This window comes from Ciconia boyciana, chromosome 10 (assembly GCF_034638445.1).
Source record: "Ciconia boyciana chromosome 10, ASM3463844v1, whole genome shotgun sequence".
NCBI classification, from domain to species: domain Eukaryota; kingdom Metazoa; phylum Chordata; class Aves; order Ciconiiformes; family Ciconiidae; genus Ciconia; species Ciconia boyciana.
Window position 1 is genome coordinate 15897595 of NC_132943.1, and position 14923 is coordinate 15912517.

The 14923-nt window shown below is 39.1% G+C and overlaps 1 protein-coding gene across 1 annotated transcript in view; it reads left to right on the forward strand.

Moving 5' to 3' along the window:
- CNTNAP5 (contactin associated protein family member 5) overlaps positions 1 to 14923 on the forward strand; it is a 293622-nt gene that overhangs the window by 70611 nt on the left and 208088 nt on the right. The window contains exons 2-3 of the mRNA XM_072874139.1: positions 2427 to 2537; positions 9272 to 9465. Of these exons, the coding sequence (XP_072730240.1) occupies positions 2427 to 2537; positions 9272 to 9465 (305 nt within the window). The remainder of the gene's footprint in view (positions 1 to 2426; positions 2538 to 9271; positions 9466 to 14923) is intronic.

Here is a 14923-nt window from a genome sequence, read left to right on the forward strand (position 1 = left end):
TATCAATCTCCAATCTGTACAGTTCACATGTGTAGTGTGTCTGACGAGGGATGCATCACACCTACTCTGCATATGATCTGGATTGTTGTGCATGTACAAGTTGACTGGTGCATCCTAAGCTTTTTACTGTACTGTACTTCGAAATTTAATTTGGTATGTAAGCTGTGCCATGTCCTGCATTGTAGGTCTGTGCATGTAGAGCTGTCAGGTACAACCTCCAATGTTGTAAGGTGAATTTTGACTGCGGGAAAGGCAGAAGAATGACATTGCATCTCGTCAGAGTATCCATTCAAACCTCACTTGGAAGAAATTCCTGCTTGCACTCTAAAGTCAATCAATCATTACTCTCTTATCTACCAGAAGTTGGACTGTATTGATCCTGGTGCTCTCAGAACTATCTCCAAATTGTTAATGCTGTCCTAAATCCCGAAGCCTTAAAATTACATGTTCTTTATAGTTAGATATGTATTCAGGGAAGGATCCCTGGCAGTAGCGGGTTTTTTTGTTGAGGAAAACCAAATAAGGATCCCAGAATCTGGTGTGAAAATGATGTTGTAATGCTGTAGTAGCAGAGATCCAGGTGAGTGTGTCTCGGGACAGAAACAAAGGACGTGGAAATGTAGACAAAGCATCTTGTAGTTAGAAGAGCTAATTGTCACTTCCCAGGCTGGAGCCTCCAGAGATCCCAGGGAAAACCTTAAATGCATTGCTCTGAAATAGTTTACACTTGCTGCTGTGCTGAGACGCTTGGTGTCCTGTAGATATCCAATCATACCATCAGGGAACAGTGAGAATCCAGAGATTGTCCCTGTGATTCTTGTCATGGCCAACTTGTGGATCACAGGCTGACATGCTGAGAACGCTCCTGGTCCAGGAGCAACTGCAGGGAACTGCAGAGAGCCAGCAGTCTAGACACTATTTAAATTGAAATCTCTGCATTCAGTTATTTTCAACTTTAGGTTTTAAGTAATGCTGAATAGTCATGTAGATCTGTTGCTAAGACCTTGAACCTCCTTTTGAGAGGCTCTCCACTGCATTTTATAGAACACAGAAGTGTGTGTGAGTTCAGTGTCCTGATGTACTTACCATCTGAGATCTTTGTTTAAATCACTGTTCAGGTCACAAGTGACAGTGAATTTAAGAGCCTCATTTTAATTTACAGATTTTTTTTTTTTAAGTCCAGACAGAACAATTACGGCCTGATCTCACGCGTATCAGGGAGCATGGCACTCCACAGATATTTCTGCATTCCAGTCACAAGTTCTCTTTGAGACTCAAAGGCTGTAAGTGATAGAGAATCTGCTCAGCACCTTGGTAACTTGTTTTGTTGGATAATTATCCTCATGGTCAAAACATCAGTGGCATATTTGTCCTTAATTTGTCTAACTCGCAGATCTTGTTAGGCCTTTTTGTTGATAGTAAACCACAAGACAGTTTTTTGAGGTTCATCAGGCAATGCACTGATATGAATCATATTGATTACACTTATTTTTCATATAGAGATGGATTTTTATTGGAACAGCCCAGATACTTTCGTAGACAGTCATTGCAGAAAGAGATGAGAAATATTTTTATGTAATCTGGCTCATTATGGGAAAGGTATGACCCAGTTTTAGATCAGTCTAAATTTGCTGTGATAAGTATACTTTTAATAGTAATTTTTGCTTTTATTCCTTGTCTTTTGTAGCCCTGAAATATCATTAATGCATTATTCTGTGTCCATCCCCCTCCCTCCCCCCCATCCTTGCAAATTGTATATTTACTCTGTGAGTGTACGAATGCTGTAGTGCCTGAGATCCTGCTATCCTGCAGGACTTTTCCAGTAATTAGATCCATGTTTGCTTCATGGGAGATTCAATTAAAAATAAGAGGGCTTTATTATTATTATTATTATTCCCTACTGAAACCTCACACTATGTTCTTGAGTGTGTATGTGACAGCATTGTAATGAGCGAAGTTACTTTACCTAATTCTATTCTTATTCAAACGTTATGAGCTCAAAAATTCAACTTGAGTGTTAGCCTAGCCCATCTGTCCTCAGATGAGGATGTGAAAGTAAGAGGGGAAAGGCATAGTAGACTACTCATTTGAGTGAACAAAACTAATTTGTTTACATATGTGAGCTTGGAGAAAAAATGACGGAAAGAGGGTAGATCATCAAATTGCATTCTCTGAAAGGAAAATATTGTCAAGCTCTTCAAGTATTCAGTGTCTTAAAAACAGCGCCCATCCAGTTGCCATCCCACCAGACTGTCATTCTGGGGGGTAAATTTCATTCTCGCCCGTGAATTCAAGTACAAGTATGCTCTTCCTCCAGTCTGTCTAATAAGTAGAAACAAACACCACCTCAGGATAGCACAAGTTGGCATATTTGTTGCTCATGTGATGACCTCTGTATGTTTTGTTTTTTGCTTTTTTTTTTTTAGATAATTGTGATGATGCATTGGTATCTCCCTTACCTTCAACAGCCCTTACCAGTTCCTCTGAGCTCTTCAGTACTCACAGTCCCAGCTTTGCAAAGCTCAACAGGCGAGATGGTAAGGTTGCAGTATGAAATGCCTAAACTATTATTTTTAATCACATTTACAAAGAATAACTTTTTATGCTGTTTGTATGCAGTGCATGCAGAGCCAAGTTGAATAGAGCTGTTAGTTCATGCTTCTGAGAGTGCTCTATTTAGGAGCAGTTCCTTTATTTATTATAGAAAACTTCTATTGAATGTGAAGCTCTCCACTTCTCTTGTAGAAACATCCTGAAGGAAGTTCAGATAGTTTTTTTGGTTTTGAAGAGAGTTCCCATGAACTTTAGAGCTTGAAGGTCATTAGGCTTGAAGATTTTTTCTAAAATGTAGGTGTTTGTTAAAGCTAGTAGCAACTAGATATTAAAGTTCCAGTGGAATTAAACAGTTACATAACTCTGCAGAAATAGTGAAAATGAATTAAAAAACTTTGCAGACATTTGCAATGAGGAATGCTTGAGGCCTGGATAATGAGTTCACACACAAGGTGAAACTATTAGGATCAAACCTGGTATCAGAAAAGAGAAGTTGGCAGTATCTATGACATAATTTGACACTGCGTCGCAAATTTGGGTTGTTGGCTCCCACCTTATTCCCAAGTTAGAGCCTCAAAAAGAGGAAAGCTGTGTATTATCACATTACATACAACTTTCATTATCAAAAACACTAGAAAGTATACTACTAAAAAAATAAATGATAATTTTCCTACTTAAACATAATCTCTGAAACCTCTGTTTTAATTAAACACTGTTTGATAAATCTACAGAAAGACAGTAAAGGGCTCTCTCTTAGATGCTTGGCACTAATGATAAGGAGTTGCTAGGTCATTAGAGAAGTGTTAGATGGGAGTTACTATATCATATTTCAGCTCCTGAACCAGAGCTCCTCAGCAACTGGTAGTTGCTCAACATACAGAAAGTTGTAAACATTGAGCATGATATTTGAGTTTGCCCTGCCTTTGTCTCCAATTGCTAGCTGGGACAGTGAATAGATGTGCTTACATGATTTTGCAAATGGCTCTAATGACTGATTTTATCTGCAGAAAAGAGGAAGAGATAGAAAGTCAATATTATTGCGAGTCGAGCTCTGGCTGTACTATATTTTAAGGTGATATTAACAATATCTAAAATAAATTGAAAATTATTGCAATTTAAGGGCAGAAAATGAAATAGGTCTTATGTAGCTGTGCTAGAGTAGTTTTGCCATATAGTGGGGTGTAAGGTATTCTAGTTTTTTTAGACATACAGTATTGCATCGGTAAGGTCCACACTGTCTTTTGGCAGAAATCATGGGAACAGGAAGAACGAGTATTGAAACTGAGCCCTAAGCAAGGAATTTGTTTCAGCAACTTTTATTTCATGTTTTGAAGGCTTACTTGGTAACTGATGAGCTAAGCCCAACATAGGGACCTAGCAGCTAAATTCTACCTTGCTTAATTCTTTTGTTGCACAGACTTTTGTAGAAATGCACAGATGTAGTGCCAGCAGAATTCATATGGGTACTTCATCTTGGGTTGGAGGAGCAAGCAGTGGTAGATGGTGGCTAAAGGAACTTTATTTGGCTGGCTCTTGAATGCAAACAGCAGATATCTTTACAAGAAATAATATTCACTAACAAGGACTGTGCCATGGCTTTCTGATAATGTTGCAGTGTTTTGATGAGTTGGCTTAGCTTTGTTTGTAATTGATAAGACAGTGCTGCAAGTAACAGTGCCTCAAGGTAGAAAGCCAGATAAATATATTTCTTAATGTAAATATGAATGCAACAGGTGAAGATGAATTTGTAAAACACAATTCAGACTTACATCAATAGAAAGTTCTAATTCATCAAGTTGATTCAGTAACAGATAACAATAACTAAAAGGCTGTTGCTTAAAAAAGGGCCTGCAGCAGTGAAATGTGCCATTAAAAAAAAAAAACCACAGAGACTACCCATGAATAAAGCTTTGTATGAACTGCTGAAAGCATTCAATTAAAATGCTGATAAATCTCTACTGGTAATAGTAAAGCAGTTAGTATAATTCTGATAAATATGATTCTGAGGTATGAAATATATGACTTACTCATGAGAGGGATTAATCAGCTTTTTTGTTTACAGTAAATGAATAATGAAAAAGAATAAGAAAATTGCTACAATATGACTGTATCAACTGAGCTCTTTCAGTTCTCTATTAGCTCTCAGCCTGAGTAGTCAGTATAGGCGATTATGTATGGGAATATAAAACATATATAATGTCAAAAGGAATTTTTTTTATGGCCAGGAAGTGTTTGATCTGGGCATTAAAGTAAAATCCTGCAGTAGGGAAGCACTTAGTTGCAGCAGGAAGTCCAAGAGTTTGTAGCACAATATAAAGCCAGTTGAGCTGTTTGTAAGGCACTGTAGGGTGGAAACAAGCATTCCCTTTGCTTCGTATTAATAAACTACAAATAAGCATGGGCATCCTGAGCAGCCTTGTGGAACATCAAGGAGCATTGACTGCATAACACTGGGCTTAAGTGCAATTTTTGGAATAATTATGGCAAAATGTACAAATGGTCTGAAAAAGAAACAAAAGTATTTGATTGCATTTCTTGGAGTCATATGGGTCTCCAGCTGAGAAACCATCTGATCTTTTTCTCCTCATATTTCTAGCATTATGATTTGTTGCCATGGAGAATACAAGCAATGTATCTGATTCCTGTGGTACTGTTTTCCCACTAGGACATTTTCTCCATAACATGTTGAACCTCTCCCCTGAAATGATCCACAGAAAATGTGAAATGTGTGAACTGTGAGGAATGATGGTGTAGCCTTTTCCTAATGCGCAGAATCCTATCAATGCCAACAGGAACCTGGTGGGCAGAATGGGGAAATTACAACATCATGTCTGAGGGACATACAAAGTGCCAAGCATGTGTTGACTTTGAGCATCCTCTCTCTCCTATTTTCTTGTAACAGAAGCAATGTAGCATCTTCATACATTAGTACTTTCCAGATTACCTAAAAACAAATGTACAGATCTGGTGGGTGTAATCAGAGCCATATTTTGTCTGGTTTATGTTTATGCCATGCTATTAATAAAAAATTTACAGTCCTCTTCAATTTCCTTGTGCCCAACTGCAGGAAAATGGTGTCAGGGTTATGCTTGTATCTGGTCAAAGGAGTTGATGTCCTGTAAATATTGTGTCTTCAGCAGTCCTTGTTGTTGCCTATTAGAGCCTTTGCATCCTATGTTCTTGTCTCTTGTCCTGGGCCTGCCCTGACAAACATTCCCCAGGGTGAACACCACTGGTGGGTAGATGAACAAATAGCTGTAAAAGAGTTGCTATACTTTGGATATGCTTTTTTGCTACCTACTAAAAAAAGTATGGGTTGGGGCGTGACACACTATAAGGAATGATGTGCATAAAGGAAATGTGCAGACACAGATTGTGCTAGAAAAAGATGCCAGTATTCCTTGTGCCACCTGCTCTGTATAACAGAGCAAATATGGAGGAAAAAGAACATTTATTGATTTTTGGCACTCACAGCTGTATTTGGTAAGGATTTGGGATACCCACAAAAGTAAGCAGAAGTTATGTGTTTGCTTAATCCTTTACTAGCAGAAGTGAGAGAGGCCCAATGGGAAAAGCTTTCGTTCTGCCCGCAGTCATGCGGCCAATGCAGCTTTGCTGTTGCAGGGATTTTAACTGCCATTCTTACAAGACAGTAGAATTACTATCCATCTGTGGAAAATGGTAATGGTGGAAGATTTGGGAGAGGTAAATACAGTGGGTTTGGGTTTTTTCCCATGGGAAGGTGTATGAAGCAGCTGCTGTTCTGTAAAGACATGGTCTGTAACTGATAACATCTCTCTCGCAAGACCAGCTTCTGGAGAGGTGATGCTACAAGCACGTGTCACTGCTGTGTCATGCAGTGCTTACATCCAGGCTGACATTCCCGACAGACAAATGTGCTCATGTGAAGAGATATGCGGTTCAGAGATGCCGTGTAATCTGTGATTTGAGAGCTCAAGCTCACCACAGATCTCCAAATTTCCATTCAGTGTGTATCATTTATTTGACTTACTTTGAAAATATAAACCTGTTGTGCCGTGCTCAAACTGGAAAATAGCAGTGCATAGTAAAGCAAAATACGTTTGTGGAAAGCATACCCCCTTTCTGCCATAAACTACATAAAGTAGATGCTAGTTATGATGTTTAACAAACTACTGGAAAGTACCTGTGGTAACAAGCTTGGCTTAAGAACTTTTATATAAACTAGAACAGAGAAAGCAAAGTGGTTTGGTTTGGTTTTAAAATGGGAAACTCATCAAACAAATTACTTGTTATAAGTGATTTTCCTCCATCTAGTTGTTGCTGTTTATGTTGTAGAAAGACTGATTGAAGAGACAATGAAGGAAAGATGAAAGTGTCCAGCTTTCTTTTAATATTTACTGAAAACATCTAGAATAAGCTCTTTGTGGAGTGTTGAAGGGAACAACTTTGTGCCACAGACTTGCCAGAACTTCTGAACTGAATGTCTGTGTCCCGCCAGTTCCTGGAATAAACCTGTAAACGAAACACTATTGTGTTTCAGAGTCTACTTCAGATATTGGATATTACAATCCAAAGGAAGGTTTCCTTTGGCTCCTGTGTACATTAGTCACAATTCTGTGTAGGAGAAATACGCAGCTTGTTGTCTTGGAACACAGTTATATAGTTTGTATCTTAAAAGCCAGACAGAAATATTCTTTATATGGCATTTAAAATAATAATAATAAAAAAAAGGCGGGGGGGAGAAATGTTAGGATTTTTAGCGGGAAGACAACAGTCTTATCTAAGCTATATATCTGTGTGGCATTAAAAGAGAGATATGAAGTAGTAAGAGAAGAATTGAGTGATGAAATTCCTAATAGTCTCGTTAGGTCTTTCATGGCATGCTCATAGGGGAGAGTATTCTATTTAAGGCAGGTAAAATAATCACAATGATCATGAAGACTTCTCTTGTGATTGAAAAAGGTAAAAATAAAGCATGGCACTAGCAAGCAGTATGCATTAGTTTGGTTGCAAACTATTTTCCCTGGAGAATTCTGGTAGAGAAGTGAAGACTGAGTCATCCAGGGGAGCAGGGATAATACTGAATTCTAGCTATGGAATAAACATGCTTCTGTTTCAGGAATTGGGACTAAATCCTAGCTTAATGAACTGTAAATAATGAAAATTGTAACACCTATTCTTAGACAAAGGAATTTCAAATGTGAGTTGGCAAATCCAATGTGGTCAAGGAAAATCAAGAATTTTTTCAAAGGGCAAAGTTATTGAAATTGAATTATTTAATATAAGCCACATCTATTGATCTTTTAACTCAGTGCACTTCAATAAACTATTCATGGAGCAGCTTTGAGACAGATCAGTTCATAAGAATAAAATCTTAAGGTAAACTCAGCTACTTATAACCCAAGTTTAGCGATGCTTTTTCTTTGGAAACACATATTTGGAATCATTCTTGTAGTTTACATAAAGAATTGTTAATGCTTTACTCTCAACTCTGTATTTCCCCCTTTCCCGCCCAATGTGATTGTGTTCACTGTAACCACACAGAAGTGCTTTTGTAAACTTCACTAGTAATGGCAAAACAAACAAGATGATGGGTTGCAGAAGCAGTGACAGCCTGAAAATTTGCTGCTTTGGATACTTTGTTAATGGCTTCTGCGTTCTTCATAGCTGCATTGTTCACTTGTTTGTAACGCTGAAGTGAACGCTGGGTGTATACGGAGAATAAATGTGTGCAAGTAGAAACGAGTTAAAAGAATATAAACATATCCTATAATTTAAGGGTGTAAAAGAAAGCAAGAGAACATAAAATAATATATTCCAGTCTGGAAGGATTTGCCTTTTTAACCATAAGCTCACATTTATTGTAATGAGTGAAGCGGTGAAATTCAAGCAGTGGTTGCAGTTCTGTGTTTCATTGGCTTAGCGTCACCATGAGCCTGTGTAACCTCTAAAAAGAATTCAAGGGACAGTATGTATCTTTACTCTTAAATGACAAACACAAGTTACAAGCTATCAGCTTCCATGTGATCGTGACTTCTGAAGTCTCCATTCCTGAATGGAGAAGTGGATCATGGAAGTTGATAATTTGCAACTCCTGTTTGTTCTTATGAAGATCTTGCTTGTTCTTTTGCTTAAGATAAAACACATGTTCACTGAACAATCATCTTGTGTAAGGAAGAGGCTACTTTCCAGTGTGAAGGCAGTCCTTTTAGTTGTTCAATCAAATGGTCTCTAGCTTTACAACGTATTATCTGAAGTGCATTTACAATCTGTAATTAAACTATTATTTCAAATACTTAATAAGGCGCAAATCAAGATAACTAACATTTTTACATATCTTTCAAAACATAACAAAAAAGAAAATGTCAAAGCAAATTAGAAGCTAGAAATCAGCATTCCTAGATTTGCACAAACATGCGAGGAGGTAATAGATACGATTTTTTTTTGACTGAGGGTGTGCCAACCTCACTGACATTTGTCCTGCTGATAAAGAACAGATTTCCTTAAAATTTCTTAGAAATTCAAAAATCCTTTTAAACTTTAGGTTAATTAAGAAAACCTTAAGGGAGCACACCCCATGTGGCATATTTCCTAACACAAAAATATGAACAAACGACTGTATGTTCAGGCAGTAGACTCTTCTGTGATGACCTGAAATAATAACATGGTTCTTTCTCAAGTGTATTTTCTTGTGCTGTCATTGTCATCTAAATTATCTTTATCCAATCTCTTTCAGGAGCTGGTGGCTGGTCCCCGCTGGACTCAAATGAGCAGCAGTGGCTCCAGGTTGATCTGAGAGACAGAGTGGAGATTGTCGCGGTCGCTACCCAGGGCAGGTACGGGAGCTCAGACTGGGTAACCAGCTATACGCTCATGTTCAGCGACACCGGTCACAACTGGAAACAGTACAGACAAGACGACACCATCTGGGTAGGTCTGAACTGCAGATGCCTTTGGCCCCAGATCTTTCTGGCTCAGGCTTATTTTGGCATTTGGAGAAACGGCTTCGGTTTCAGATCAGAGGAGTGCTGTAGTGGTGAGAGAGCAGACCTGAGTGAGTCTACAGGGTGCTTTGATCTAAATGGGTTATGTCACCAAGCAGTTGTGTAATACAAGTTTAGGGCTTCAGGACTACATTCTTTTTCAGACTATGAGGATGCTCAGGGCACTCACAATGACCTGCATGCTTCTGTGCCTGGTTGGCTTTGATTCAGGCACACCAGGGTAAATGGGGCTAATCACCTATATACTTTCTCCAGGAAATACAGACATTAATTCTGTGTCTTATGCACGCTTGCTGGCCAGAACAACTGAGCTCATGCTGGGGGAGGTGGGTGGTAAATTGCTCCTCGGCTGGAGAAGGCTGGAGCTGCAGCATGAGTTGTGGGATGATTTAGCATATACACTAAAAGTGCTCAAGGCTTTCTTAAAATTTTAATGCAGACTTGATGCTTGCTGTGTCACAAGTTCAATGTGTGGCCATGCCAGGTGCTGTGGGTAGGACTGCAATGACACCTCAGGTGTGGATGGAGAAGTTTAAAAGTCTTCCTTTCATACGGAAAATGTGAATTGTTAGTGAATTGTTAATGAATGGTACCATCCTCTCTGTGCTATATTCTCTGTTTCTGAGGATCGATAGCCTTGGTAACATGACAGTATGTAGTGGTAAAAGAAACATATTCTTCATTAAAATAAAAGGGAATGTTTTAAGGGTGATCAAGTAAACTTCTGTTTTTGTCTTAAATTTTTCTGTGGTTAACATCTTGGTTAAATGCTGTGTCTCAAAAGCAGATTTTGCTTCCAGAACATAGTGATTGTGAATGAGGAGAGTTGTGGTGCAGCAGGAAGAGGTGAGAAGGGCTGCTTAATTTTTTCCTGAGCATGTTGCAGGCAGTAGGGATGCATGTACAGGGAGGCTAACTTCTGTGGCTTTAAAAATCCATTGCATTGCCACTATCTGTTTTATCATGGTTTGATTTAGGGAAAGATAATTAAATCCTTCTTCCTTTAGAAAGGCAACTTTGGCCCAAAGATGGTCATAAAGTTGTCAAGTGTGGCTCTGCTTCACCTGTCACTTATAAAGTTATATTAGGCTGGCTTTGCTCCAGATACTTATACTTTTTTTTTCTTTTAATGTTTAAAAACAGTGGAATTTCATTCTGGACTGAATACAGTGATCATTTAATCTGGCTCTCGACTTCCACCCTTGGGACGCAGAAATCCGGAACTGAGATATTTTTACAGACTTGGTGTCATTAAGTGCTTCCTTCCCTGAAATTATTATGTGCCTTGTTAAAATTTTATATTAAGACAAATTAATTTTTTATTACATGTTTAACTCTTCAGTCCTTCTCTTTTTGGAAACCCCTGACCTTTCTATTTTCTTTTGTAAATTTCCCTTCTTAAAGGGAAACTCGAAAAGACAACATGTAGAATTTACCATAGCAAATCTTCATACCCTAAGGATCCCATTTTGTGAGTTTCTGATCTGGCACCTAATACCGCACAAAAGAATAAGAACAAGCCTAGCAGGCCTTTGACAGCAAATTAGGATTTATGAAGAACCTGAACTTTCTTGTTTTACTAAGTGATCAGGCATGAAGGTGATTCAGAGCAGACCCTGACACAAGTTCTAAAGCTTCAGTAGATCTGGAAGCGTGCTTTCTGGAGGGGTAATTTTTATACGTTTTTTAATGGAAACCATCATAGGCTACAGAGGATATAATTTTGTATATAATTGAGGAAAAATGAAATAGAATTTGGATGTGGAAAAGGTAACACTGGGGAAAGGATTTGGATATTCTTCCCTTCACATTAGTTTCTACAAGTCGCACTGACCATGCGAGCCAGTAACATAATTCCAGTCCAGAAGAATTGCTCTATGTCCCCAGGCTTGAAGGGATTGTTAGGATGCATCGCCAAACTTTGCAGTTGGAGGAATCTGGTGGTGAAAATCCAAAGTGAGCTCATTTGACATTTCATTAGACTCTACCGTCCACCTAAACTGGCAAGTCTCGTTAACACCTAGGATCTTGTATGCCTGCCCATGGAATTAATGAAGATCAAGAACAACTTCTGTACAATTTTTATTCTAACTAAAGAGAAAGTTGATTCTTTTTTTCTTGGCACTTTTGGATTTGTTTCACTGAAATAAATTAGATCTTGAGAGTCGTTCAGAGCACAAAGAGGACAGCCAAAGAGGCTTTCAGAAGCGTGTATAGAATTATAATTTCAAATTTTGCAGTGTTTCTGTTTTATTGGCAGTAATCCTTTCCTTAGGCTTTTTCCTAACTAAAAAGAAAAATAGAAGTGCGCTGTCCAGCCGTATGTTGAAAGTTTTTCTATAAAAGGCAGACCCTTGGATGAAATGAGGACAAGCACACCATGGTGCTTGTCCTAAACATCTGGCTGTTAAATAGCTGTAAGGGAAGTTCTGCATTGCACACCTCCAGGAAAGAACTGTTGCCCTTGACTTGAGGGAAGGCAGTGGAGTGGACCATTTCACAGGGATAGGAAAGCAGCACCTCAGGGTAGCCTCCATGATCACAATCTGTGACAGTGTCCACTGTACCAACCTGTCACAAGATTGGTAGTTTCAACCTTAGGAGTCTGTATTCCATTCTTTTTTTGGGGTGGGCAGGGTGGCCTGTCAAAGCAGGATTCAAGGTAGGAGACTCCTACCTTGAATCAAGGTGGCAAGTTACCAGGTTACCTCTCATCCACAGGGAGTGGAGCAGTTAAAATCTAGGTTATTGTGGAAAATGCACCACTTCAGAAATCTCAGATGGTTGGGTGGGAAACACATCGCCCCCAAGGTTTTAACTTTGAAGCTTTTTTCCACTGTCCTTAGGACAGGATTTTAGTATTCTCTGTGTCCCTCAGGACTTGGAGCTTTTTAGAATTTCCTTTTTAAATTTTTGTATATAGCTAAAAGGGCTAGAAGGTTATCTACCTTATTGCTTTTTGTTTCAGAAAGCTGTGCTGTTCCTAACTTAAGAGGTGGTCAACACTGACTCATAGCTCAGATGGGGCTGTGAAATCTAAATCATTATTGCCTGGAGATCATTAGATGACATCTGCTGTATCTGTATCAATATAAAATATTGATATGCACTGGACCTGTCAGGTTTGCTGATACACCTTCTACTTCAGTAAAACTAGCTGGAAGTTTGTTCTTTGCTGTATGGATATTACTGAATGTGTCACACCATTTACTCATTGGTGACGATTTATCATTCATTTGCAGCTGTTGAAAGGGGAGATTATGTCTTGGTATAAGGTACCTAAATAGTCTGGTGAATTTGTTTGTTTTCCAAAGACAATAAAACTATGTGGAGAACCATTTGACAGAATAATGATATACTGAATTGCTGAAAAGAAGGGTGTAAGAAGGTACCTGGGTTTCAAGGCAAGCACTTGATTTCAAGTAGAAATTTGAGGTTTCACTTTGTTTTAATTTGTTTGCATTCCAGCAAAGGAAAACAGGGTCTTGAAATTTCTTCTCCACTATGTCTGTTAAACTAAAACTGGCAGAAATCCTTAATCTCTACTCACCCCAAGTCAGATTTGAACTGCAATTTCTCCCAGCCCATCTGCATGACGCAGAGGCAAAGTTATGGGGTATTCCCAGCTGGCTGTACTGGAGGGCTCTCTTGGAGGAGGATGCACTGGCACAACCTTTCCCCCCTGCATGTCGTGGGCCATCGGCCACGTTTGGTGGAGACAGCAGGAAGGCAGTAGCTCCGTTCATAATCCCTGAGTAAATCTGCCCAGATGAAATTTTTCCTAATCCTGTCTTCACAAATTTCTGATGCTCCATATTGCAAGTGGTGCTCCTGAGGAGTTGTTTCCAGCCATCTAGGTATAGGTTTTGTCCACCCATATGGCATATGTGTCCTTTAGTGCATATGAGACCTGGGTACAAAAATTCTTTATTGGGCTGCTGATAAGAGAGACGTTTGCACACCAGTATATATGACATATCACTAGTAAAAATCCCTTTCCCTTTATAGAGATTACAAGGCTTATCATCCTCCTCTCACAGCATGCATACAGCTCCCATCAACTTCACCGTTAACGAGTGCTGCATAGACAGATCGCGAGAAGAATCAGAAAGCCTCTTACATTTTCACTCAGCCTGTGTTTATGATGTTAGTAAATTCTGCAGCTGGAGTTGAAGACAAGACAGATTAGCCATTTAAAACCAATTTTCCAACCCCATTTGTATTTAAATAATCTTGTTACAAAAGGACTCTGTGGTTCAGAGCAAACTAGACTTATAATTATATTTTCAATATGGATAAATCAGCTGTGTGTGGACACACTAGCTATTGACTGGGAGACATAAAACATAAATCTTATTGCTTGTAACAAGTAAATGATTTTTCAGTGTTTTTAAGTGTTGAATAATTCAGAATTTACTTTACCTGCATACGCACCACAGCTTGAGTCAGTCCAAATTGTGTATATTACTGGGACAAAAGTGTGGGCTGTGATACAATGCTGTTTCACTTTAGATAACAATTTTTATGCTATCTATATTGAAAAATACTTTACAAAGCTGAAAAATGCAATTATGCAGGAAGACACAAAGCAAAGGGGATGGAGCAGGCATAGATGTATGCAACAAAAGGAGAAAAGAGATGTTCTTTAGGCAAAGTTTTGAAAGGAGAAGGGGAAGTTGTGGAATTTAAGATAAAGGGAGACTGCTCTGACAGTGGCAGAGAAGGCTCTTATATTAGAACAATGAATCTATGCAGAAAGGCAATGAACGGGAAAAATGGCATAAATAGCAAAGAGATACTTCATACTCTGGGCAAACACATGCACACACTTGCACATATTAAGCAGTTTAGAGCTGACTGTTAGTTGGTGAAGCTTCTTACACATCTGCTGTCAACTGCACATGGAAGGGAGAAGATGGCTGTGGGTGGAAGGGGGACCGTGAGCCCTAACCTCAAAGCTGGATCACGAGATAGGAAGTGCATCTCTGGTGTTGGACCATGGCACCTGGGTTGTGCAAGGTACAGAGCAGAGCTTCCCCCATGGAGAAGTGCCACAGTGTCCGTCCCACTTCTTGCAGGTGTGAAGGTGCTATGCGAGGGGTGGAGAGTTGGCAGGAGGCTGAGGATGCATTAGGAATGTGTAATTCTCAGGGGAGCAGAAAAAGTGTTTAATAGAGGTCATAAGGATCCCTTGCATCCCCTTTCCTGAGGAAAACTCCTGCTTGCATGTGTAAGCTTTTGCTGAACCAGAGGCTTTTCTAATGAAATCTAGAGGAGGGTCACTCGTAATTGGCTTATAAATCTACAGGAGTGCTGTAAACTTTCCCATTTCCACTCTAGCTGGATAATGACTGTGGAACTGTTTTGGTGAGTTAATTATCGTG